This window comes from Ahaetulla prasina, chromosome 13, assembly GCF_028640845.1.
Source record: "Ahaetulla prasina isolate Xishuangbanna chromosome 13, ASM2864084v1, whole genome shotgun sequence".
Classification (NCBI taxonomy): Eukaryota; Metazoa; Chordata; class Lepidosauria; order Squamata; family Colubridae; genus Ahaetulla; species Ahaetulla prasina.
In genome coordinates, this window is record NC_080551.1 from 4276214 (window position 1) to 4301597 (window position 25384).

Below are 25384 nucleotides of genomic sequence, written 5' to 3' on the forward strand. Positions count from 1 at the left end.
GAGCCACGCGAAAGCCCCATATGTGCACAGATGGTGCAGTTGCACACACAGCGCATGGGGGCACGTGAAAGTTGTGTGCATGTGCAGATGGTGTGGTTGCACGCATAGCGCATGGGGGGAACTGCGCCTAAGCAAAGCGCGCACCTGTTTGGCACTCGGTGAGTAAAGGGTTCGCCACCACTGGGCTAGACATATCTGGTTCGCTTAACCCTTCATTGATCATTATATGTTCTTTATCCCAATGCAACATCTGGAAAATAAACAATATCAGGATGCTACAAGAATTGCTAGCTGAAATAAAGGCATTTTGGCAGCTGATCTGCACGCTAAGCTTATACAGTACCTCAGCACTGACAATGCCAGCTGAGGACTTCTAGAAGGGACTTCTAGTTCACACATCTGGAAGTTGCCAAAGTAAAAAAAAAAAAAAGATAGCCACTCCACCTCCCCTGCAGGTTTCGCGATCGGACCGGAAAACATGATATTCTCTGTCTGAAATGATGGAGTCAGGGAGGGATGAGTTCAGCCATGTTTCGCATACAAATATAATGTCGAATGTACCAGTATTTAACAAGAGGAGAAATTCAGGCATTTTGTTTACAATGCTTCTTGCATTTATCAGTTTGCATTTAAGTTCGGCAGTGGCTGGTATAGAGGAAATACGGGGCGTGCGTACCTAGTTTTGGATGACGGCTGGCAAAATCTTTGACAGTCCCTCTTGTTTTTGGGGTTCAAGGGCAAAATTCAAGTTGGAGGTTTACCAACTTCGGGGCAGGTGGCTTGTGAAGGGCATTCTGCCAAGTGGGTCACAGCAGTGTCTCTGGTGCTGCAGTCAATGAAAAGATCCAAAAATATATGGGGAAAAGGATGCGCTGTTTGAAAAGCTTGAAAATGAAGGATATGTCAGTAAAATCAAATATTAGATGCGTCCAAACACGAGCAGTATTGGATTAGAATTTACTGTACGGAACTAAAATTGCCGTATTGATTCATTGTCTTCCTAAATAGATTGTTTCTAGGATTCATCGGAAGTGTTTAGCCCAAACTCCTTTTGAAATGGTTGGGATTCATCTTATTCATTAGAACTAATTGTCTCAAATGTCGCATCTTGTGAGGAACATTAGCAGCGAAGAACGTTTAACAATAGCAGTTCTGAAATAACAACATTGAAAGAAGATAATACTGTTGCGTTAGAGTAACATTTCAAGCAGCTTTGACTGTTGGCTGGGCAAATGCATGTTGCTTTTTGCAGTTGTAGGACACCTAAAATTGTCAAAAAGGAAGAATTAAAAAAAAGCTAGATTTTAATTCTAAACATGGAACCAGGTGCCAAGCCTGTTTGAATTTTTTTTTAAATTTCTTTGTCCTGGTAGTGTTTTTTTTTTCTCAGCCCTATCGAAGGCAAAGTTAATCTAATGTGGAAACTTATTTTTATTTATTTATTTATTTATTTATTTATTTATTAAATTTTTATACCGCCCTTCTCCCGAAGGACTCAGGGCGGTTCACAGCCAAATAAAACAACAATGAATAAATACAGAATAAAATCAATAATTAAAAAACTTATTAAATATGGCCCCGAATTAAAATACATTTAAAACAATAAAAGCCACTTTAAAATGTAAAACCGAATAATAAAAACTTCTAAAAATTCTATGCCAGTCCTGCGCGAATAAATAAATACGTCTTCAGCTCGTGGCGGAAGGTCCGAAGATCAGGAAGTTGACGAAGTCCTGGGGGAAGTTCGTTCCAGAGGGTGGGAGCCCCCACAGAGAAGGCCCTTCCCCTGGAGGCCGCCAGTTGACATTGCTTGGCTGACGGTACCCTAAGGAGTCCCTCTCTGTGGGAGCGCACGGGTCGGTGGGAGGCAAACGGTGGCAGTAGGCGGTCCCGTAAGTAACCCGGTCCTAAGACATGGAGCGCTTTAAAGGTGGTAACCAACACCTTGAAGTGCACTCGAAAGACCACAGGTAGCCAGTGCAGCCTGCGCAGGAGTGGTGTCACATGGGAGCCACGAGTAGCTCCCTCTATCACCCGCGCAGCTGCATTCTGGACCAACTGGAGCCTCCAGGTGCTCTTCAAGGGGAGGCCCATGTAGAGAGCATTGCAGTAGTCCAGGCGAGAGGATGAATTTACTTTCCTTCAAACCAAATAATTCTAAAAAATGAACAGGGGACAGATATTCCCCCGCCAGTCCTTATGTGACTCTGTGCAGTCATTAAATCAAAACTGGGGTATTTTTTATGCCACTTAAACCCATTTGCATTAAAACTTTCATTTCCTTCATGCTGATTCAGACAAGGTTGAAGTCAAAATCATTTACTGTACATGCAAAAAGATTCAAGGAATGAATTGTATTTGTAAATAGGAAGATGAGAATTAATTCAGAATCTCGTCTTGTTTCATTAAGCCATGTATTTGATGTCAAAGTCCCTTTTATATAATTTTCTGTCATTTGTTTTGAATCAGGAGGGGGCCGGGAATCATCAATTATTTATTCATTTTCCAAATGCCACCTTGTGATTCATGCCAAATTTCCAAACACAAACTTACTTGTTTGTAACTTTTCTATCTCTTCATATAATTTATTTATTTTATATTGTACGCCACGTAACTCTCCGTGCCTTTGAGCATTAATAAAAACATAAACAAAATCGTTATTAATAAAATAATAAAATACCACATTGCATTCTTGATTTCATTGACAAAATCCTGGAATGCACTTTCTTTTTTCTCTCTGAGTCTCTCCTTATCTTTTGAGCAAAGCAACTTCCCAAATTGCTCAGGCGGTGTGGCTCAGGCTGTAAGAAGCCTGTTATTAAAACACAGCTGCCTGCAATTACTGCAGGTTCTAGTCCCACCAGGCCCAAGGTTGACTCAGCCTTCCATCCTTTATAAGGTAGGTAAAATGAGGACCCCGATTGTTGGGGGGGCAATAAGTTGACTTTGTAAATATACAAATAGAATGAGACTATTGCCTCACACACTGTAAGCCGCCCTGAGTCTTCGGAGAAGGGCGGGATATAAATGTAAACAAAAAATTTTTTTTACAGAATAACATAAGCAAAAAGGACAACTCAGGAGTAGGGCCAAGAGATGATTGGCCCCTCCCATAAGGCTTAAAACAGACCAGCAACTATATTTGGCCTTTGCCGGAAAACAACATTGGTAGCTTTGTCTTTTGCTTTGTGTACGTCTTTGTTTTTGTGGCTTCTGGACGTTTGCCAGGAAGGGCCTTTGGCAGTTTGCCTAATTGGACTAAGGTTTGTGAGATAACTGAGGAATTTGTGTTGGGAGGCATTTGTTTTACTTTGAGTTGAACGACGCTGGGAATGAAGTAATTCCCAAGTGTTCAAATAAAGTTTGTTTGTTTTGTCACGGACTGAGTTTATTACTACCTACTTGGGCCTGGGTCACAACAACACTTTCTTGCCACAGGTATTCAGTGAATCACTGCAGTTGTTAAACTAGTCAAATCGTTGTTAAGTGAGCCCAGCTTCCCCATGGACTTTGCTTGTCAGAAGGTCACAAAAGGTGATCGCCTGACCCTGGGACACTGCAACCGTCACAAATACAAGTCAGTTGCCAAGCCTCTCTGAATTTTGATCACGTGACCATGGGGGATGCTGCAACGGTCGTAAGTGTGAAAAATAGTCCTAAGTCACTTTTTTCAGTGCTGTTGTAACTTTGAACGGTCACTAAGTGAAGTGTTGTAAGTCGAGGACTACCTGTGAAACGCCTTCGTGGCATACAGTTGATTATCTGAGGATGCATCTATTTCAAATTGGCCACTGAAATGGAGTATTATGGTCCCCGCTGTCCGGAATACAGTTAGTCCTCGACTTACAACCATGACTGAGCCCAAAACAACTGTTGCTAAATGAGACATTTGTTAAGTGAGTTTGCCCCCGTTTTACAACCTTTCTTGTCACAATTGTTCAGTGAATCACTGCAGCTCTTCAGTTAGTAACACGGTTATTAAGTGAATCCGGCTTCCCCATTGACTCTGTTTTGCCAGAAGGTCAGAAAAGGGGATTGCATGACCATCCCGGGGCTGTCAGTTTTGGAAGGCAATTTTCTTTTTGCTTCTTAACTGCCACATATTTTATCTGGGGAAGTTGGGAGGGAGCTGTTGTTGGAGCGGTAGAAAGTTAGTCATAACAACATTCCGTATTCAAGGACTTTTGCCTGCGTCTGATGGAGACTGCCTGAAGATTGTATCCAGTTGAGTGTGAAGAGTTGATTGGACAATGTGATGAACTTGTGGGTGTGGGGCAGGGCTGTGAGCTGTCAACTGGGGGGTGGAAAACCTGGAAGCTTTCAGTTTTGGGTTTTCCCAGCTATGCCAACATGACATCTCTAATAACTTGGAACTTTGAGGAACCTCAAGCCTCAGAGCTTTATTTCGTTGGGGCTGTTCCTTGGAACCCTGACATGGGCACTGCAACAGTCATAAATATGAGCCAGTTGCCAAGCATTTGAATTTTGATCGCGCGCTGCAACGGTCGTAAGTGTGAAAAATGGTCGTAAGTCCCTTTTTCCAGTGCCGTTGTAACTTTGGTCACTAAATGAAGCGTTTTAAGTTGAGGACTGCTTGTACTATCCATCCTGGAGATCTTTCCTCTACGATGTTCTGAAGAAACTGAAAAGTGGACAGTTTTCCTTTAAAACAGGATGGCAGATGAGCCCTAGTAAGGTTTTGTTTGATATGATTTAGTTATGTTGTGTTGTTGTTTTTTTCATTTGTTTCTCATTTTTATTGATCTGTTTTTGTTTTGTGTAGGGAGGCTTACCATTGTTGGGCGTTAGCTTTTGTTTTGGTTTTTTTAAATCGGTGCACATAAATAAATGAGCATTTTCTCACCAGGATCACCGCTGAAGCTGTACTCGCCAGAATTCTCTCTTCTTTCTTTCCCATCTCACACTGGGTAGGCTGGCATTGTTCTCTGTGGAAATTCCCCCCGTGTTTTAAATCAAATAATCAAAGGGTTTTCTTCATAAGCCTCCACCCACAAATCATTGCTTCTCAGGCGACGGCGAATTTGCAGAGCTCCGCTGAGAACATTTCAATTCATAAGATGATGCTAAAAAGGGCAGAGGCCTTTATTTAAATGTCACTTATTAAATAAATAGCAGCCGACTAAGGCATCTGGGTAGATTTGAGTGGCATTTTTTTAAAAAATGCCAAATTGTAGCCCTTTGCAACCTGAATTTGCATGTTTGCAGAATGTCTCTCGGTCTGCCTATCATCTATCCATCTATTTTTGAACGTAGAGACTGGATCATCTTGAGGACGGCAAATTTCCTGTTGCGTAAAGTGGTTCCTAGGTCTATCATAATTATCTTCATCGTATCATTATCCTATCATTAAGTGTTAAATTTGTACCCTATGACTGTCATTAAGTGTTGTAAGTGTTGTACCTTGACGAAGGTTTCTTTTCTTTTTATGTACACTGAGAGCATTTGCACCAAGACAAATTCCTTGTGTGTCCAATTACACTTGGCCAATAAAAAATTCTATTCTATTCTATTCTATTCTATTCTATTCTATTCTATTCTATTCTATTCTATTCTATTCTATTCTATTTAAGGAAATGTATTTGTTTGTAAGCTGCCCACCCATAAGGATGTCTCTGAGTACTATTGTAAAATAAATACGATTTGTTGTTGCAAAGTCATGTCCAACCCATCGCAACCCCATGGATAACGTTCCTCCAGGCCTTCCTGTCCTCTACCATCCTCTGGAGTCCATATAAGCTCATGCCTACTGCTTCAGTGACTCCATCCAGCCACCTCGTTCTCTGTCGTCCCCTTCTTCTTTTGCCCTCAATCTAAAAAATCTTTACAGCATCAGATTTTCCTTTCACCACCAAATACATCCACAGCTGAGCGTCCTTTTGGCTTTGGCCCAGTCGCTTCATTCTTTCTGGCGCTACTAGTACTAGCCGTCCGCTCTTCCCCAGTAGCATATTGGACACCTTCCGACCTGAGGGGCTCATCTTCCGGCGTCATATCTTTTTTCCTTTTTGTACTGTCCCTGGAGTTTTCATGGCAAAGATACAGCAGTGGGTTGCCATTTCCTTCTTCAGTGGATCACGTTTTGTCAGAACTCTCTGCTATGACCTGTCCATCTTGGGTGTCCCTGCACGGCATAACTCATTGCTTCATTGAGCTAGGCAAGCCCCTTCGCCACAACAAGGCAGTAATCCATGATCAAAGAAACTTCATCAGTAGTAGAAGGGAGTGTGCAAAGCTTGTAGCACTGATGATGTTACCTAGTTGGGTAGTGAAACCTCTGCAAGAAAACAACCAAGCTCAGAGAGCATCAAGGATCCTTCAGAACAGGGTCATTCAGTAAAAGGACTTGGCCATCATATTTGGCCTTCAGAGCTTTGTAATGTTGACTGTTTGGAAATAGCGGAATGAGATGAAGGTTACAAAGAGGTTGGTACATCCCTAACATATGTCTCTCCTATTCTGTTGTGAGATTTTAAAAAAAACAAAAACCTATAAAGGTATAATTGCATCTTTAACCATAATGGACAAGCACCTTACTGCTAATTGAAATGGAATTTGGATTGAGAATTCTCCATTCCTCTGAAAACAATAAAATACACTATCCCATCAGACTTGAAATCCTAGGCTTAGAAAACTTGGAACTCCGTCGCCTTCGACATGACCTAAGCTTAACTCACAGAATCATCTATTGTAATGTCCTTCCTGTCAAAGACTACTTCAGCTTTAATTGCAATAATACTAGAGCAACTAATAGATTTAAACTTAATGTCAACCGCTTTAATCTAGATTGCAGAAAATATGACTTCTGTAACAGAATCATCAGTGCTTGGAATACTTTACCTGACTCTGTGGTCTCTTCCCATAATCCTAAAAGTTTTATCCAAAAACTTTCTACTATTGACCTCACCCCATTCCTAAGAGGACCATAAGGGGCGTGCATAAGCGCACAAACGTGCCTACCGTTCCTGTCCTATTGTTTTTTGTTTTTTTGTTTGTTTTTTTCTTTTCTTTTCTTCTTCCTATATATATGCTTATACCTCCTTATATTTACTCATATATGTATTTATATACTATATAATCTTTTGTATGATACCTACATATATTGTTGTGACAAAATAAATAAATAAAAATAAATAAACAATGATTTTTTTTTTGTTTACATTTATACCCCGCCCTTCTCCGAAGACTCAGGGCGGCTTACAGTGTATAAGGCAATAGTCTCATTCTATTTGTATATTTTTACAAAGTCAACTTATTGCCCCCCCAACAATCTGGGTCCTCATTTTACCTACCTTATAAAGGATGGAAGGCTGAGTCAACCTTGGGCCGGGCTCGAACCTGCAGTAATTGCAGGCTACTGTGTTCTTAATAAGCCTTAATAACAGGCTTTACCAGCGTGAGCTAAACCGGATCAAGGAGAACTGTTGCATTTGTAGAAGAACAGCAGGAGGTGGGGGGGAATAAATGTCAGGTGACCCAGATCTGAAACTGTAGATCTAATAATGTAGTAGAGAGGGAGTTTCTCCCACCTCAGTTCACTCTTGTGGAATTCAACCGGTGGAGTTTCAGGAGCACCTGCAGGCTGAAGGAGGAAACTGCATCACATACAGCATGACCTCAGCATGGAATGACTGAATGATGCCCATGTGGCTCATGTGTACAGGTTGGCATTGTCATGGGCCTGCAATGGATATTAGGTTCCCTGGGAGTTTGAAATACAAAACGGGTTCTCTTGTTTTCTTACCCAAAAAGAATTAAGCTCGAGTAAATACTGATTTTTCTTCTCTCTTCTTGTCCAACCCTTGATCATGATATCGTAGGGTAGACCTCCTCTTAGCTGTCCGTCAGGGGTGTTGGGTGTTGTCAAAGCCATGAAGATCGTGGCTGTGAACACATGATTGAAACCACTCTCTTTTTCACACGTGTTGTGTATGTGATACACAGAAACACACACGGGGATCAATTTTGGAGCCAGCAACTTCAAGATGTGTGGCCTTCAACTTTCAGAATTCCCCAGCCAGCATGATGGGATAGGACACAGTGAGGAGATGGATTCCCTGAGGGGAGGGGGAGCATTACAGAAGAGTAAGAGGCAACTCAGTCCAGATATCATGTGTGAGAGAAAGAGGGTGAAGACAGATCCTCCCTAATAGTTCTTTTTTTTTTAATTAAAAAAGTTTTACAACAATTAAATTTTTCCCCCTCCCCCCCTCCCTCCTAAACCCCCCTCCCCCCCCCCGGACTTCCCGGAGCAAACACAAGGTATAGTTCCTTAAACAAAACAGTCATACATTAAACTTTTTAAAATCTAACACAATTATAATCTTTCTCTCTCACATAACCTGACTTCTTCCATTAAAATCAAAAATAACATCCTTCATTCAAAAGCAATCCGAAATTTCTTAATCCGATATCTATTTTGAATATAATCAATCCAGTTCTTCCATTCATTTAAATATTTTTCTTGAGTACTGTCTTTCAAGAAGGCTGAGATTTTAGCCATCTCAGCCAAATTGGAAACTTTCAATATCCATTCTTCTATTGTGGGTAATTCTTTTTTCTTCCAATATTGTCCAATCAACAGTCGTGCTGCTGTTATTAAGTTCAGAATCAACTTAGTCTCAATCACTGTACAGTCCGTTGTTATTCCCAAAAGGAAAAATTGCGGTAGAAACTTTATCTTCTTCTTCAGAACATTCTGCATAATCCACCAGATTCTTATCCAGAAAGACTTAATTTTCTTACAAGTCCACCATACATGAAAATATGTAGCATCATCACAATTACATCTCCAACATTTCGCTTGCATATCTGGATACATACATGATAATTTTCTTAGGATCTAAATGCCATCTATAAAACATCTTATAAAAATTTTTCCCTTAAATTCTGCGCTTGCGTAAATTTAACATTTCTAACAAATTTTTCCCATGTTTCCAACATTATTGGTTCTTGAATATTCTGTGCCCATTTTATCATACAATCCTTTATTAAATCTCTTTCAGAATCTATTTCTATCAACACAGTATACAATCTCTTTATATGCCCCTGAGTTTGATTTCTAATTTGTTTAACCAGATTTTCTTCATTTTGAATGATACCAATTTTCTGATCTTCTTTCCATCTAGCCTTTAACTGTCCATATTGAAACCAAGTATAATTCCTCCCTTCTTCTTTTAATGTATCCAAAGATTTTAGTTGTAAATTTTCCTCTCATTGTATAAAAGATCTTTATAAGTAATCATTTCTTGTTCCTGTTCTATATTTATATTCTCTACTGCGTGCGAGGACATACCCATATAGGAATTTTATAATTTAACTTATAATAATATTTTTCCAGACACGCAGAAGAGAAATTCTCAACACATGATTCTTAAAAGCTTTATCTACTTTCTTATCATACAATAAATATGCATGCCAACCATATAATAAATCATAACCTTCTATATTCAAAATCCTTTCCTCCGTCAAATTAAACCAATCACTTATTACCGAAAGAACAACTGCTTCATAATACAGTTTTAAATTAGGCATTTTAATCCTCCTCTTTCCGTGTATCTTGCATTATTTTCATTTTAACTCTCGCTTTTTCCTTCCCATATAAATTTATTAATTCCAATCTGCCATTCATCCAAATTTTTATCTTTCTTAATTATTGGTATCATCTGAAACAAGAACAAGAATTTAGGCAGAACATTCATTTTATAGCTGCTATTCTCCTAACAAAGATAATTGTAATTTTTCCAAGTATTCATTTCCTTCTGAATTTTTTTCCATAACACATCATAATTATTCTTATACAATTTTCCATTTGATGAAGTAAGAAAGACTCCTAAATATTTAACCTTTTTTACAATTTCAAATCCTGTTATTTCCTCTAGTTTTTCTTTCTGGTTCTTAATCATATTTTTGGTTAACACTTTTGTTTTATTTTGATTCACTTTAAACCCTGAGACCCTTCCATATTGATTAATTACTTCCAACAAATATACACTGAATTTATAGGCTGAGTCAACATAACAACCAAATCATCTGCAAATGCTCTAACTTTATATTCATATCTTCTAATTCTAATACCCTCTATCTCCCTTAACTCTCTTATCTTATCCAATAAAGGTTCCAAAGATAAAATAAACAATAAAGGTGATAAAGGACACCCTGCCTTGTTCCTTTCGCAATTTTAAAACTATCTGTCAAACTACCATTAATTATTATCTGAGCTGTTTGCTCTCCATAAATTGCCCTAAGTATTCGTGTAAAACCATTTCCAAATTGCATTTTGTCTGATAATTTAAATAAAATTCCCAATGCAAACGATCAAAAGCTTTCTCTGCATCCAAGAATATAAACGCTGCGGAATCTGATTTTTCTTTTCCAAATATTCCAATAAATTCACTATCTGCCTAACATTATTCCTCATTTGTCTCCCTTTTATGAAACCAGACTGGTCAGTGTGAATCCTTTGTTGTACAATTTCCATTAACCTATTTGCCATTATTTTTGCAAAATCTTATAATCATTATTCAAGAGTGAAATCGGTCTATAATTCCCAGGCTTAGTACAATCCTGATCCTCTTTTGGTATCAATGAAATAAAAGTAGTCCTCCATGATGGTGGTACTCCTCCTCCCATCAATATCTGATTAAATAACTCCATAAGTGGACCAACCATCTCATCCTGTAACTTTTTATAATATATTGCTGTAAGTCCATCTGTGCCTGGGATTTCCTATTTTTAATTGCTTTATTACCAAAATAATTTCCTCAGAAGTTATAGGCCGATTCAACTCTTCCCTTTGTTCATTAGTTAAACCTTTAACTTATATTCTTTCAAATATTTATCAATATCCATATTCAATATTGTATCTCTGGCATATAAATTTGTATAATATTCCAAGAAAGCTTTTTTAATTTTATCCTGTTGAAATCGCACTTTACCCTTGTATTCAATTCCTTCAATAGTACGTGCTTTCTGTCTTTTCCTTAACATATAAGCCAACCACCTCCCTGATTTATTGGCATTACAAAAAGTATTATGTTTAGCATATTGTATATTGGTTGCCACCTGATCTGCCATTAACATATTAAATTGACTCTGTAATATCTTTATCGCTTCAGTAGTTTTTAAATCATGTGGATTATATACCAATAATTGTTGTTTCCTCTGAATTTCCTCTTCTAAATCCCTACGCTGTTTTTGTAGTTTTCTCCTCTGTCTACTATTAATATATATCAAATTTCCTCTCATAAAGGCCTTGCTCGCGTCCCACACCATTTCTATCGAGGTTCCCTTTCCCAAATTATAATCAAAAAATTCTTTCATTTGTTTTTTACATTGATTTACATTATCCTCATATCTAAACAAATTTTCATTTATTCTCCATGATCTTCTTCCACCTTCATATTGCAACTCCATCCATACCGGACTATGATCAGTTAAACACCTTGGAAATATCTTTGTTTTCCTAACCCTAGAAAGCAAGTCATTGGTAATTAATATAAAATCAATACGTGAAAAAGATTGATGCCTGTCCGAAAAATAAGTATAATCTCTATCATCAAAATTCTGCCTTCTCCATATATCTTTCAACTCAAAATCTTCCATCAAATCAAAAAAAGATTTAGGCAATTTTGCATGCATAGGAATTTTCTTAGAAAGAGTTCTTTTATCTCTTCTAGTGTCCATTACACCATTCCAATCCCCTAATATAATAAATGTTTTATAGTCCCAAAAAGTCAATTTTTCATGTAACAGTTTATAAAATTTTTCTTGTTGTTGATTAGGTGCATATATGCCAATCACAAGTGTCTTTTTTCCTTCTAAAATCAATTCAATAGCAATATATCTTCCTTGAATATCCGTTTCAATTAATTTACTTGATATATTTTTCTTCAAATATATAACTATACCATTTTTCTTATTCGAGCAGAAGAAACAAAATGTTTACCTAATTTCAATTAATCAAATATTTCTGATCTGATAATTTTATATGTGTCTCTTGCAAACATATCACATCATTTTTAAATTGTTTCAAATAATGGAATATTTTTCTTCTTTTCTGTGCTGAATTTAAACCATTAACATTCCATGTCAAAATTTATTTGCCATCTCTGGCCTCTTGAAGCTTCTGAGCAATTAGCTGAAGACCCTCACTCTTGACTTGGCTCCTCCCACAGCTTCAGTAGTAGAATCCGTTCCTGTCTTTGAAGTCGTTCCTCCATCTCCTTACGCCTAATAGCTCCCTTGTCACTCTTTGTTCTTGAGATTGTTCTTGAGGTACTGATATCACAGGTGCAGTTTCAGCTTCCCACTCTGTTTCTCTTGAAGACTTTTATCCACTGTTTCTACATCCACTTTCAATACATTAAAAGAAAATCTTTGCTTTCAATTCAGTATCAATTCGATATCTCCTGCCTTGAAAAATACTGTTAAACCAATTGGAACCTCCCATCTATATTGAATCTGATGCTTCTTAAGCTCTTGTGTAAAAACCTAAAATCCTTCTATCCTTTAACATTTTAGCAGGGATCTCTTTCAAAACCAACACCTCCTGTTCTGCTATTTGCAATTTCTTTTGGTATGTAGCTTGCAAAATCTGATTTCTTATTGTAGAAGTTAAAAAGTAAATTACAATATCTCTTGGGAGCTTTTTCTGCCTCGCTACCCAAGAATTAACCCTATATGCCTTATCAATTTGAAAATCAACTTCTCGAGGGTCCATGCCTAACATTTCAGCTAAGGCTTCTGATATAACTTTTTTAAGATCTTCTTCCTTCCGGTCTTGAAGATTCTCAAAGCCTTCTCCAACGCTCTATATTGCAATACCACCACATGATCCTCATTTTTATCCACTTTATTTTGAAGCTCTCCAACTTTATTATCCAAATACTGATTTGCTTGACTAATTACTTCCACTTTATCCTCCATTACTTCCAAATTTTTTGCCAAACCTTGAAAACCATCAATAAATCTTCTCTAATTTTTTTATTAGTCTCTTTAATTTCTTCCCTAAGTTGATCCTTCACACCATGAATATTATTCATAATTTCTTTAAATCGCTCTTCAGAAACTCTATTCTGTTCCTTTAATATATCTTCTAAATTAGTTTCAGACCCCTTCTCGTCATGGAACTTTTGGTGGCTTAGAAGCCATTTTAATTTAAGTAAAGTCTCTAATTAGAATTATAAAATCTCAAAGTCTCAAAAAGTCTCCAATTAAAGTTGTAAAATAAAAACTTTCACCTTGCCTCCTCTGGAAAGCTTCTATTCAGCTAAAATCCACAAAGACGAACTTCACTTTCTCTCACAAGCAGCCTCCAATCCACTTCCTCTCAGACGCCATTTCTTCCTTCACTAAGTTCAAGTGAGAAAAGTTTTCCCTTTTAAAAGGAGTAGAAGTCAGCTCTCTTCTTGCTTCCCCAGTAATCGATCACTTGTATTTGCCCCGTCTGCTTTAAGTTATTCAAAACGGAATCAATTGAGCAGAGGTGGGCGTTTTCCTCTTGTCCTGCTTAATTAACAGGATCGAGCCAAGTCTGGAGTGGGGCTGGGTTATGCAGGCAGCCCTCCGAGACTCTGCATAAGAAAGCAGAGCCCCTGGGGCAATCTTCTGCTATCCAGCCACTCTTCGCTATTCTCTTTCACCCAGAGAAAAGCTTTGAAGCTGGCTAACAGCCGTTCTCCCGCTGTTTCACCAACTTTTACAGAATCTCAGTTCGGGACGCCATTCCAGGCGTCCTCCTCGGGGAAAACGAAACCACCGGAAGTCCCTCCCTAATAGTTCTCAGGGTGTATGGTAGATGCAGAGAGTAGAGTGCTTTAGAAGAAAAGAGAATTTTTATTGGCCAAGTGTGATTGGATACACAAGGAATTTGTCTTGGTGCATATGCTCTCAGTGTACATAAAAGAAAAGATACCTTCATCAAGGTACAACACTTACAACACTTAATGATAGTCATAGGGTGCAAATTTAACACTTAATGATACAACAATTAATGATAGTCATAGGCTACAAATAAGCAATCAGGAAACAATCAATATCAGTATAAATCGTAAGAATACAAGCAATAAAGTTACGGTCATAAGAGGAAGGAGATGGGTGATGGGAACGATGAGAAGATTAATAGTAGTGCAGATTTAGTAAATAGTTTAGTCTGGCAAAACCAAGAACCTTCCAAGCTGAGTTCTTTATTGTTTCACATCTATAGACAGAATCTTGCCAGACTAAAGACTCTATGATCTACATCTATCATAAACTCTGAGAACTATTAGGGAGAGTCGCTCTTCACCTCCTTTCTCTCACGCATGATACCTGAGCTGAGTTGCCTCTTACTCCTCTGTAATGCTCCCCCTCCCATCTGGGGATCTACCTCCTCACTACATTCCATCACAAATGTCTAGACTTGAACTCCTAGAATTCCCCAGCAAGCATCTTAGAACATAGAATAACAATTAGAAGGGACTGTGGAGGTCTTCTACTCCAACCCCTTGCTCGAGCAGGCGACTCTATACCATTTCAGACAAATGATTGTCCAGTCTCTTCTTAAAAGCCTCCAGTGATGGAGCACCCACAACTTCTGGAGGCAAATTGTTCCACTGAATACTTGTTCTCACTGTCAGGAAATTTCTCCTTAATTCCAGGTTGCTTCTCTCTTTGATTAGTTTCCATCCGTTGCTTCTTGTCCTGCCTTCTGGTGCTTTGGAAAATAGGTTGATCCCCTCTTATATTTGTGGCAACCCCTCAAATATCTGTGGACTTCAACTCCCAGAATTCCTCAGCCAGCATGCTAGCAGGGGAATTCTGGGAGTTTAAGGCCATGCGCCTTAATGTTGCTAGGTTGATAAATACTTCAGTAAGCAACCACAAATAACAAAAAAAGGGGGGGGTGAGAGCTTATTCCTTTAAAAAAAAAGTTTAACTTTGCGTCAGATTCCAAAATGAACTTGCTTGGCTTTTCCTTCAAACCCCACAGACTTTCTAGGATACACACCTCGTATGCTGACGACGCAACCCTCCTGCGTTTGAAACCCAAGTATGTCCCGAGCAGAGTACAAATCTCCTTTCCACCAATACATGAGTCAGTCCTCCTTTCCTGCACAATTCATATCCCCATCTTTGCTTTCCCCACAGGCATCCATTGCGACAGCGTGTGTTCGCCCGGTCGTTGGGGACCCAACTGCTCCATTGCCTGCAACTGTGAAAATGGCGGTTCCTGCTCTCCGGAAGATGGGATCTGTGAGTGCGCCCCGGGCTATCGTGGACCCATGTGCCAGAGAAGTAAGAATCTCATGCTTTGCCTTATAAATCCCACTTGGCAGTTCCTCCTTTTGATGCAGGTTTCTCTTCCCGAATCCCGCCCGAACTTGCTGACAAATCATATTTTTGCATGTGATGGTAGGAAAACTGGACCACTGAAAGGACAGCTCATATGTGGACAGGAAGCATATTAGCAGTTTTTATTGTACTGTATTTTATGTTAAGGGACACAGTGGTTCAGTGGCTAAGATGCTGAGCTTGTTGATCAAAAGGTCGGCAGCTCAGCGGTTCGAATCCCTAGTGCTGCCATGTAATGGGGTGAGCTCCCGTTACTTGTCCCAGCTTCTGCCAACCTAGCAGTTTGAAAGCACGTAAAAAATGCAAGTAGAAAAATAGGGACCACCTTTGGCGGGAAGGGAACAACGTTCTGTGCGCCTTTGGCATTGAATCATGCTGGCCACATGACCACGGAGACGACTTCGGACAGTGCTGGCTCTTCGGCTTTGAAACGGAGATGAGCACCACCCCCTAGAATCAGGAACGACTAGCACATACAGTATGTGTAAGGGGAACCTTTATCTTTACCTATTTTATGTTAATTTTGAGCCAATGTGTAAGATAGGGTCCCAAAACCCATTGGTGTTAATTGTGACCGTCATGGCTGTTTTGGCCATACTCTACAGTAGGGATGTCCAAATTTGGCAATTTTAAGACTTGTGGCTATCAACTCGCATGTGGAATTGTGGAATTCCCCCTCCTATGGTTGGCTGGGGAATTCTGGGAGTTGAAGCCCACAAGAGTTAAACTTGCCAGTTTTGGAGGCCCCTGCGCTACAGCAGTGTTTCCAAAATCATTTTGCTCCCAAGACCTCTGCGCCACTTCTTGGGCCGGTTTAGCTCAGGCTGGTAAGGCCTGTTATTAAGAACACAAAGCCTGCAATTACTGCAGGTTCGAGCCCGGCTCAAGGTTGACTCAGCCTTCCATCCTTTATAAGGTAGGTAAAATGAGGACCCAGATTGTTGGGGGGGGGGGGGCAATAAGTTGACTTTGTAAAAAAATATACAAATAGAATGAGACTATTGCCTTATACACTGTAAGCCGCCCTGAGTCTTCGGAGAAGGGTGGGATATAAATGTAAAAAAAAACAAAAAACAATTATGGAGGATCTCAAACAGTTTTTGTTTGCATGGGTTGTATTGATCGATATTGGTTGGATTAAAATTTTAAATTCTGGCCAAATTCTTCCGCTCCTTCACCCCTTTATGAACTTTCATGGATCCCCAGATATTTACTGTATTATATGAAAATAATTCAATAAATGCAGGTAATCCTCAAACTATGACCACAATTGAGCCGAACATTTATGTTGCTAAGGAAGACAGTTGTTAAGTGAGTTTTGCCCCATTTTATGACCTTTCCGGCCACAGTTATAAAGTGAGTCACTGTGACTGTTAATAACGAGGTTGTTAAATGAATCTGGCTTCCCCATTGACTTTGCTTCTCAGAAGGTCGCCTGTCAGAATGACCCCAGAACACTCCGACCGTCATAGATGTGAGTCAGGTGCCAAGCATCTGAATTTTGATCACCTGACCATGGAGACGACTTGGACAGTGCTGGCTCTTGACTTTGAAACGGAGATGAGCACCACCCCTAGAATCAGGAACGACTAGCACATACAGTATGTAAGGGGAACCTTTATCTTTACCTATTTTATGTTAATTTTGAGCCAATGTGTAAGATAGGGTCCCAAAACCCATTGGTGTTAATTGTGACCGTCATGGCTGTTTTGGCCATACTCTACAGTAGGATGTCCAAATTTGGCAATTTTAAGACTTGTGGCTATCAACTCGCATGTGGAATTGTGGAATTCCCCCTCCTATGGTTGGCTGGGGAATTCTGGGAGTTGAAGCCCACAAGAGTTAAACTTGCCAGTTTTGGAGGCCCCTGCGCTACAGCAGTGTTTCCAAAATCATTTTGCTCCCAAGACCTCTGCGCCACTTCTTGGGCCGGTTTAGCTCAGGCTGGTAAGGCCTGTTATTAAGAACACAAAGCCTGCAATTACTGCAGGTTCGAGCCCGGCTCAAGGTTGACTCAGCCTTCCATCCTTTATAAGGTAGGTAAAATGAGGACCCAGATTGTTGGGGGGGCAATAAGTTGACTTTGTAAAAATATACAAATAGAATGAGACTATTGCCTTATACACTGTAAGCCGCCCTGAGTCTTCGGAGAAGGGTGGGATATAAATGTAAAAAAAAACAAAAAACAATTATGGAGGATCTCAAACAGTTTTTGTTTGCATGGGTTGTATTGATCGATATTGGTTGGATTAAAATTTTAAATTCTGGCCAAATTCTTCCGCTCCTTCACCCCTTTATGAACTTTCATGGATCCCCAGATATTTACTGTATTATATGAAAATAATTCAATAAATGCAGGTAATCCTCAAACTATGACCACAATTGAGCCGAACATTTATGTTGCTAAGGAAGACAGTTGTTAAGTGAGTTTTGCCCCATTTTATGACCTTTCCGGCCACAGTTATAAAGTGAGTCACTGTGACTGTTAATAACGAGGTTGTTAAATGAATCTGGCTTCCCCATTGACTTTGCTTCTCAGAAGGTCGCCTGTCAGAATGACCCCAGAACACTCCGACCGTCATAGATGTGAGTCAGGTGCCAAGCATCTGAATTTTGATCACCTGACCATGGGGGGATGCTGCAACGGTCATAGATCTGAAAAATGGGCCTAAGTTGCTTTTTTCCAGTGCCGTTGCAACTTCGAATGGTCACTAAATGAACTGTGGTAAGTCGAGGACTACCTGCACTACTGTAATTAATACCACTGCGAATAATAACAGCAACAACAACAACAACAACAATGGATAGTGATTTCAGCTCATGGGGGCTGATACTAACCATTTTGGAGAACCTTGCTGTAGGCCCAAAACTGGCGCTCAACTTCTGATCTAGTCTGTTAGATTGCTCTTCTCTTCTGCAATTCTCCAGTTCGAGTCTCATCGGCTCAAGGCTGCTTCTATCCTATCCTATCCTATCCTATTCTGTATTCCGTTCCATTCCATTCCATTTTATTTCATTCCATTCCATTTCATTCCATCCCATCCCATCCCATCTTATCTTATCTTATCTTATCTTATCTTATCTTATCTTATCTTATCTTATCTTATCTTATCTTATCTTATCTTATCTTATCTTATCTTATCTTATCTTATCCTATCCTATCCTATCCTATCCTATCCTATCCTATTCTGTATTCTGTTCCATTACATTCTGTTCCATCCCATCCCATCCTATCCTATCCTATCTATTCTGTATTCCATTCCATTCCATTTCATTCCATCCCATCCCATCCCATCCCATCCTATCCCATCCCATCCCATCCCATCCCATCCTATCCTATCCTATCTATTCTGTATTCTGTTCCGTTCCATTCCATCCCATCCCATCTCATCCCATCCCATCCTATCCTATCCTATCCTATCCTATTCTGTATTCTGTTCCATTACATTCTATTCCATCCTATCCTATCCTATCTATTCTGTATTCCGTTCCGTTCCATTCCATTTCATTCCATTTCATCCCATCCCATCCCATCCCATCCCATCCCATCCTATCCTATCCTATCCTATCCTATTCTGTATTCTGTTCCATTACATTCTATTCCATCCTATCCTATCCTATCTATTCTGTATTCCGTTCCGTTCCATTCCATTTCATTCCATTTCATCCCATCCCATCCCATCCCATCCCATCCTATCCTATCCTATTCTGTATTCTGTTCCATCCCATCCTATCCCAGTCCAGTCCAGTCCAGTCCAGCCCAGCCCAGCCCAGTCCATTCCATTCCATTCCATTCCATTCCATTCCATTCTATTCTATTCTATTCTATCCTATTCTTATCCATGTTGCCAGTGGTATGGCACTACAGGACAACGTACCATCCCTATTGTGCCCAAAATTTCTGTTGCTAAGCAAGACAGCTGTTAAGTAGATTTTGTCCCATTTTATGACCTTTCTTGCCACTGTTGTGAAGTGAATCAATGCAGTTGTTAAGAGCTGTGGTGGCACAACGGTTCGAGTGCAGAACTGCAGGCTACTTCTGGTGCTTGCTGGCTGCCAGCATTTTGGCAGTTCAATTCTCACCAGGCTCAAGGCTGTCTCAGCCTTCCATCCTTCTGAGGATGGTAAAATGAGGGCCCAGATTGTTGGGGGCAAGAGGCTGATTCTGTAAACTGCTTAGAGAAGGCTGTAAAGTACTATGAAGTGGTATAGAAGTCTAAGTGTTATTCTATTCTATCCTATTCTGTATTCTGTTCCATTACATTCTGTTCCATTACATTCTGTTCCATTACATTCTGTTCCATCCCATCCTATCTATTCTGTATTCCGCTCCATTCCATTCCATTTTATTTCATTCCATTCCATTTCATTCCATCCCATCCATCCCATCTTATCTTATCTTATCTTATCTTATCTTATCTTATCTTATCTTATCTTATCTTATCTTATCTTATCTTATCTTATCTTATCTTATCTTATCTTATCATCCTATCCTATCCTATCTATCCTATCCTATCCTATTCTGTATTCTGTTCCATTACATTCTGTTCCATCCCATCCATCCTATCCTATCCTATCTATTCTGTATTCCATTCCATTCCATTTCATTCCATCCATCCCATCCCATCCATCCCATCCCATCCCATCCCATCCCATCCCATCCTATCCTATCCTATCTATTCTGTATTCTGTTCCGTTCCATTCCATCCCATCCCATCTCATCCCATCCCATCCTATCCTATCCTATCCTATCCTATTCTGTATTCTGTTCCATTACATTCTATTCCATCCTATCCTATCCTATCTATTCTGTATTCCGTTCCATTCCATTTCATTCCATTTCATCCCATCCCATCCCATCCCATCCCATCCCATCCTATCCTATCCTATCCTATCCTATTCTGTATTCTGTTCCATTACATTCTATTCCATCCTATCCTATCCTATCTATTCTGTATTCCGTTCCGTTCCATTCCATTTCATTCCATTTCATCCCATCCCATCCCATCCCATCCCATCCTATCCTATCCTATTCTGTATTCTGTTCCATCCCATCCTATCCCAGTCCAGTCCAGTCCAGTCCAGCCCAGCCAGCCCAGTCCATTCCATTCCATTCCATCCCATTCCATTCTATTCTATTCTATTCTATCCTATTCTTATCCATGTTGCCAGTGGTATGGCACTACAGGACAACGTACCATCCCTATTGTGCCCAAAATTTCTGTTGCTAAGCAAGACAGCTGTTAAGTAGATTTTGTCCCATTTTATGACCTTTCCGGCCACAGTTATAAAGTGAGTCACTGTGACTGTTAATAACGAGGTTGTTAAATGAATCTGGCTTCCCCATTGACTTTGCTTCTCAGAAGGTCGCCTGTCAGAATGACCCCAGAACACTCCGACCGTCATAGATGTGAGTCAGGTGCCAAGCATCTGAATTTTGATCACCTGACCATGGGGGGATGCTGCAACGGTCATAGATCTGAAAAATGGGCCTAAGTTGCTTTTTTCCAGTGCCGTTGCAACTTCGAATGGTCACTAAATGAACTGTGGTAAGTCGAGGACTACCTGCACTACTGTAATTAATACCACTGCGAATAATAACAGCAACAACAACAACAACAACAATGGATAGTGATTTCAGCTCATGGGGGCTGATACTAACCATTTTGGAGAACCTTGCTGTAGGCCCAAAACTGGCGCTCAACTTCTGATCTAGTCTGTTAGATTGCTCTTCTCTTCTGCAATTCTCCAGTTCGAGTCTCATCGGCTCAAGGCTGCTTCTATCCTATCCTATCCTATCCTATTCTGTATTCCGTTCCATTCCATTCCATTTTATTTCATTCCATTCCATTTCATTCCATCCCATCCCATCCCATCTTATCTTATCTTATCTTATCTTATCTTATCTTATCTTATCTTATCTTATCTTATCTTATCTTATCTTATCTTATCTTATCTTATCTTATCTTATCCTATCCTATCCTATCCTATCCTATCCTATCCTATTCTGTATTCTGTTCCATTACATTCTGTTCCATCCCATCCCATCCTATCCTATCCTATCTATTCTGTATTCCATTCCATTCCATTTCATTCCATCCCATCCCATCCCATCCCATCCTATCCCATCCCATCCCATCCCATCCCATCCTATCCTATCCTATCTATTCTGTATTCTGTTCCGTTCCATTCCATCCCATCCCATCTCATCCCATCCCATCCTATCCTATCCTATCCTATCCTATTCTGTATTCTGTTCCATTACATTCTATTCCATCCTATCCTATCCTATCTATTCTGTATTCCGTTCCGTTCCATTCCATTTCATTCCATTTCATCCCATCCCATCCATCCATCCATCCCATCCTATCCTATCCTATCCTATCTTATTCTGTATTCTGTTCCATTACATTCTATTCCATCCTATCCTATCCTATCTATTCTGTATTCCGTTCCGTTCCATTCCATTTCATTCCATTTCATCCCATCCCATCCCATCCCATCCCATCCTATCCTATCCTATTCTGTATTCTGTTCCATCCCATCCTATCCCAGTCCAGTCCAGTCCAGTCCAGCCCAGCCCAGCCCAGTCCATTCCATTCCATTCCATTCCATTCCATTCCATTCTATTCTATTCTATTCTATCCTATTCTTATCCATGTTGCCAGTGGTATGGCACTACAGGACAACGTACCATCCCTATTGTGCCCAAAATTTCTGTTGCTAAGCAAGACAGCTGTTAAGTAGATTTTGTCCCATTTTATGACCTTTCTTGCCACTGTTGTGAAGTGAATCAATGCAGTTGTTAAGAGCTGTGGTGGCACAACGGTTCGAGTGCAGAACTGCAGGCTACTTCTGGTGCTTGCTGGCTGCCAGCATTTTGGCAGTTCAATTCTCACCAGGCTCAAGGCTGTCTCAGCCTTCCATCCTTCTGAGGATGGTAAAATGAGGGCCCAGATTGTTGGGGGCAAGAGGCTGATTCTGTAAACTGCTTAGAGAAGGCTGTAAAGTACTATGAAGTGGTATAGAAGTCTAAGTGTTATTCTATTCTATTCTATTCTACTCTACTCCACTCTACTCTACTCTACTCCACATTAATTATTCTAGTCTACTCTAGAATTATTCTAGTCTACCAATTGTTCTATCCTACTCTATCCTATCCTATCCTATCCTATCCTATCCTATCCTATCCTATCCTATCCTATCCATCATCTATTTTTATTCTATTCTATTCTATTCTACTCTACTCTACTCTGCATTAATTATTCTAGTCTACTTTACTCTACCAATTATTCCATTCTATTCTATTCTATTCTATTCCATTCCATTCTATTCTATTCTATTCTATTCTATTCTATTCTATTCTATTCTATTCTATCCTATCCTATCCTATCCTATCCTATCCTATCCTACCCTATCCTATTGGTATGGTGGCACAGTGGTTAGAATGCAGCATTGCAGACTAACTCTGCCAACTGCCAGCAGACCCAGATTATTGGGGGCAAGAGGCTGACTCTGTAAACCGCTCAGAGAGGGCTATAAAACACTGGGAAGCAGTATATAAGTGCTATTGCTATTTCTCGCCCCTATTTGTTGCCCAAGACAGCCCTAGAGGGGAAAGAAAGGGGGGGGGTCCCGTGGCTAAGAGAACCCCAAAGCAAAACCAGTTAACCCACGGGCTGTTTCAAATGGTCATAAACCAAGGACTACCTATAACTGACTTTAATGTATCATCTTCTGACATTTATAAGGGAAGCGACTCAGAGTCTGCGGAAATGGAGCAGCATATAAGTTGTAAAGTTGGGAGGGGAGAGGGAAATAATTGGCTTCATCATTATTTCCTCACCAATCCCCCACTGCAGGCGGACATCTGTGGGAAAAAATGTCTTCTAATCCTTATGAATAATTTGATAACCGACCTCCCTACGTCTGGAACTCACCCAAAGTAGCTGGGAGACCTACTCAGAGTTTAATCATCGTATCCCGGAGGTCTCTTTCCCGCGCCAGGATCTTCATCGTTACAAATAACTCTCGTAATGTTGAGCAGAAGTCCTCTCCTGCTCCTCAAGCTGTTCTTGCCACAAGGCATCTGCTCTGCCTTCCAAAATAATTGGCTGCTGTTCTCCTTCTATTTAAAGCCGCTACTGTCTCGACCTCCGGGGGGGGGGGGCAGCCGGCTCCCTTAATGACCTCGCAGGACTTCCATTACAGGTCCTGGCTTCCTGCGGCTGGCCGGGTTTCTGTGATGTTGCAACAAGACCAAGCCTGAAAGTGTCAGGGAAGCAAAGGTCGGGGTGGGGGGACTTTTTTTTTTTTTTTTTTTTTGGCCACAGTGAAGTCCCCGGGAGTTTCAAATTGTAACTCCGGGAACTCTAGAGAGAGGAAAGAAACTGGGGCTTAATTTGACCATGCAATGGGGTTTCAATTTAAAGGTGATTTCTCTTCTCTTCTTCTCTGTATTCTGTTCTGCTCTGTTTTGCTCTGCTCTGCTCTGTTCCATTCCATTCCATTCCATTCCGCATTCTGTTGTGTTCTGTTGTGTTCTGTTCCATTCCATTCCATTCTGCATTCTATTCTATTCCATTCCATTCCATTCCATTCCATTCCATTCCATTCTGCATTGAGCATATGCACCAAGACAAATTCCTTGTGTGTCCAATCACACTTGGCCAATAAAAATTCTATTCTATTCTATTCTATTCTATTCTGTTCCATTCCGTTCCGTTCCGTTCCACTCCATTCCATTCCATTCCAGTCCTATTCCTATTCCTGTTCCATTCTACTCTACGCTACATTAATTATTCTATTTTACTCTATTCTACCTATTATTCTATTCTATTCTATTCTATTCTATTCTATTCTATTCTATTCTAATTCTTATTCTTATTCTATTCTATTCCTTATTCTGTTCTATTCTATTCCTATTTTCCATTATTCTATTCTATTCTATTCTAATTCTAATTCTAATTCTAATTCTAATCTATTCCTTATTCTGTTCTATTCTATTCCTATTTTCCATTATTCTATTCTATTCTATTCTATTCTATTCTATTCTATTCTAATTCTAATTCTAATTCTATTCTATTCCTTATTCTGTTCTATTCTATTCCTATTTTCCATTATTCTATTCTATTCTATTCTATTCTATTCTATTCTATTCTATTCTATTCTAATTCTAATTCTAATTCTAATTCTATTCTATTCCTTATTCTGTTCTATTCTTATTTTCCATTATTCTATTCTATTCTATTCTATTCTATTCTATTCTATTCTATTCTATTCTATTCTATTCTATTCTATTCTATTCTATTCCAATTGAATGTGGAGCCAATGGGAGTCGTCCCGTTGCCCTCCATGCTTTTCCAACTCCCAAGCTGCTGTGCTGGCTCTCCCAGAGTATCTCTCCCCCCCCTGGACACCCCTTACCTGAGGCTCCAAGCTCTTCCCATTTAACTACCTGTTTGGTCCTGTGGTCCATAATGACAACTGACTTTGCCAGGGCTGCTTTCGCCAAGCACTGCAGTCGTGTAACTTTGGGCTTTCCCACCACATCACTTAGCAACGGCAATTTTGCCGTTGTAACCCGAGGAGTGTCTCTGCTGGTTAAAGCATCACAACCGGAAGTACATGCTGAAGTACCGCTAAAAATATAACAGGGCTAATAAATCAGACGAGAATATTATAGAGAATCGTGATTAAATGAGTGACATTTGAAGAGGCTATAATTTATGCATGAAGTGTTAAAATAGAACGGGCTCAATCCTTTTTATATATAACGTTATTTCAGTGCAATGATGTTTGTACATTATGCTTAGGTTCATCATATTCTGCTATTTAGGTACCGTACAGTATTGAATATAAATCAGAGAAAGAAAAGACAAATGTTCTATCGATGTTAAATACAATTTTGGATGTTCCCGTTATGAGTAATAGGATTATTTCACTTTTTCTTCTCTATTTCCTAATTTATCTTCCGTTCACTGAAGCCCTGCCTGATTTATATGTTCATCAATGTCACACAATGTGTGTGACA

At 39.7% G+C, this 25384-nt stretch overlaps 1 protein-coding gene across 1 annotated transcript in view; it reads left to right on the forward strand.

Moving 5' to 3' along the window:
• Window positions 1–25384, forward strand: part of MEGF11 (multiple EGF like domains 11) — a 590966-nt gene that overhangs the window by 483779 nt on the left and 81803 nt on the right. The window contains exon 12 of the mRNA XM_058156456.1: window positions 15148–15294. Within this exon, the coding sequence (XP_058012439.1) occupies window positions 15148–15294 (147 nt within the window). The remainder of the gene's footprint in view (window positions 1–15147; window positions 15295–25384) is intronic.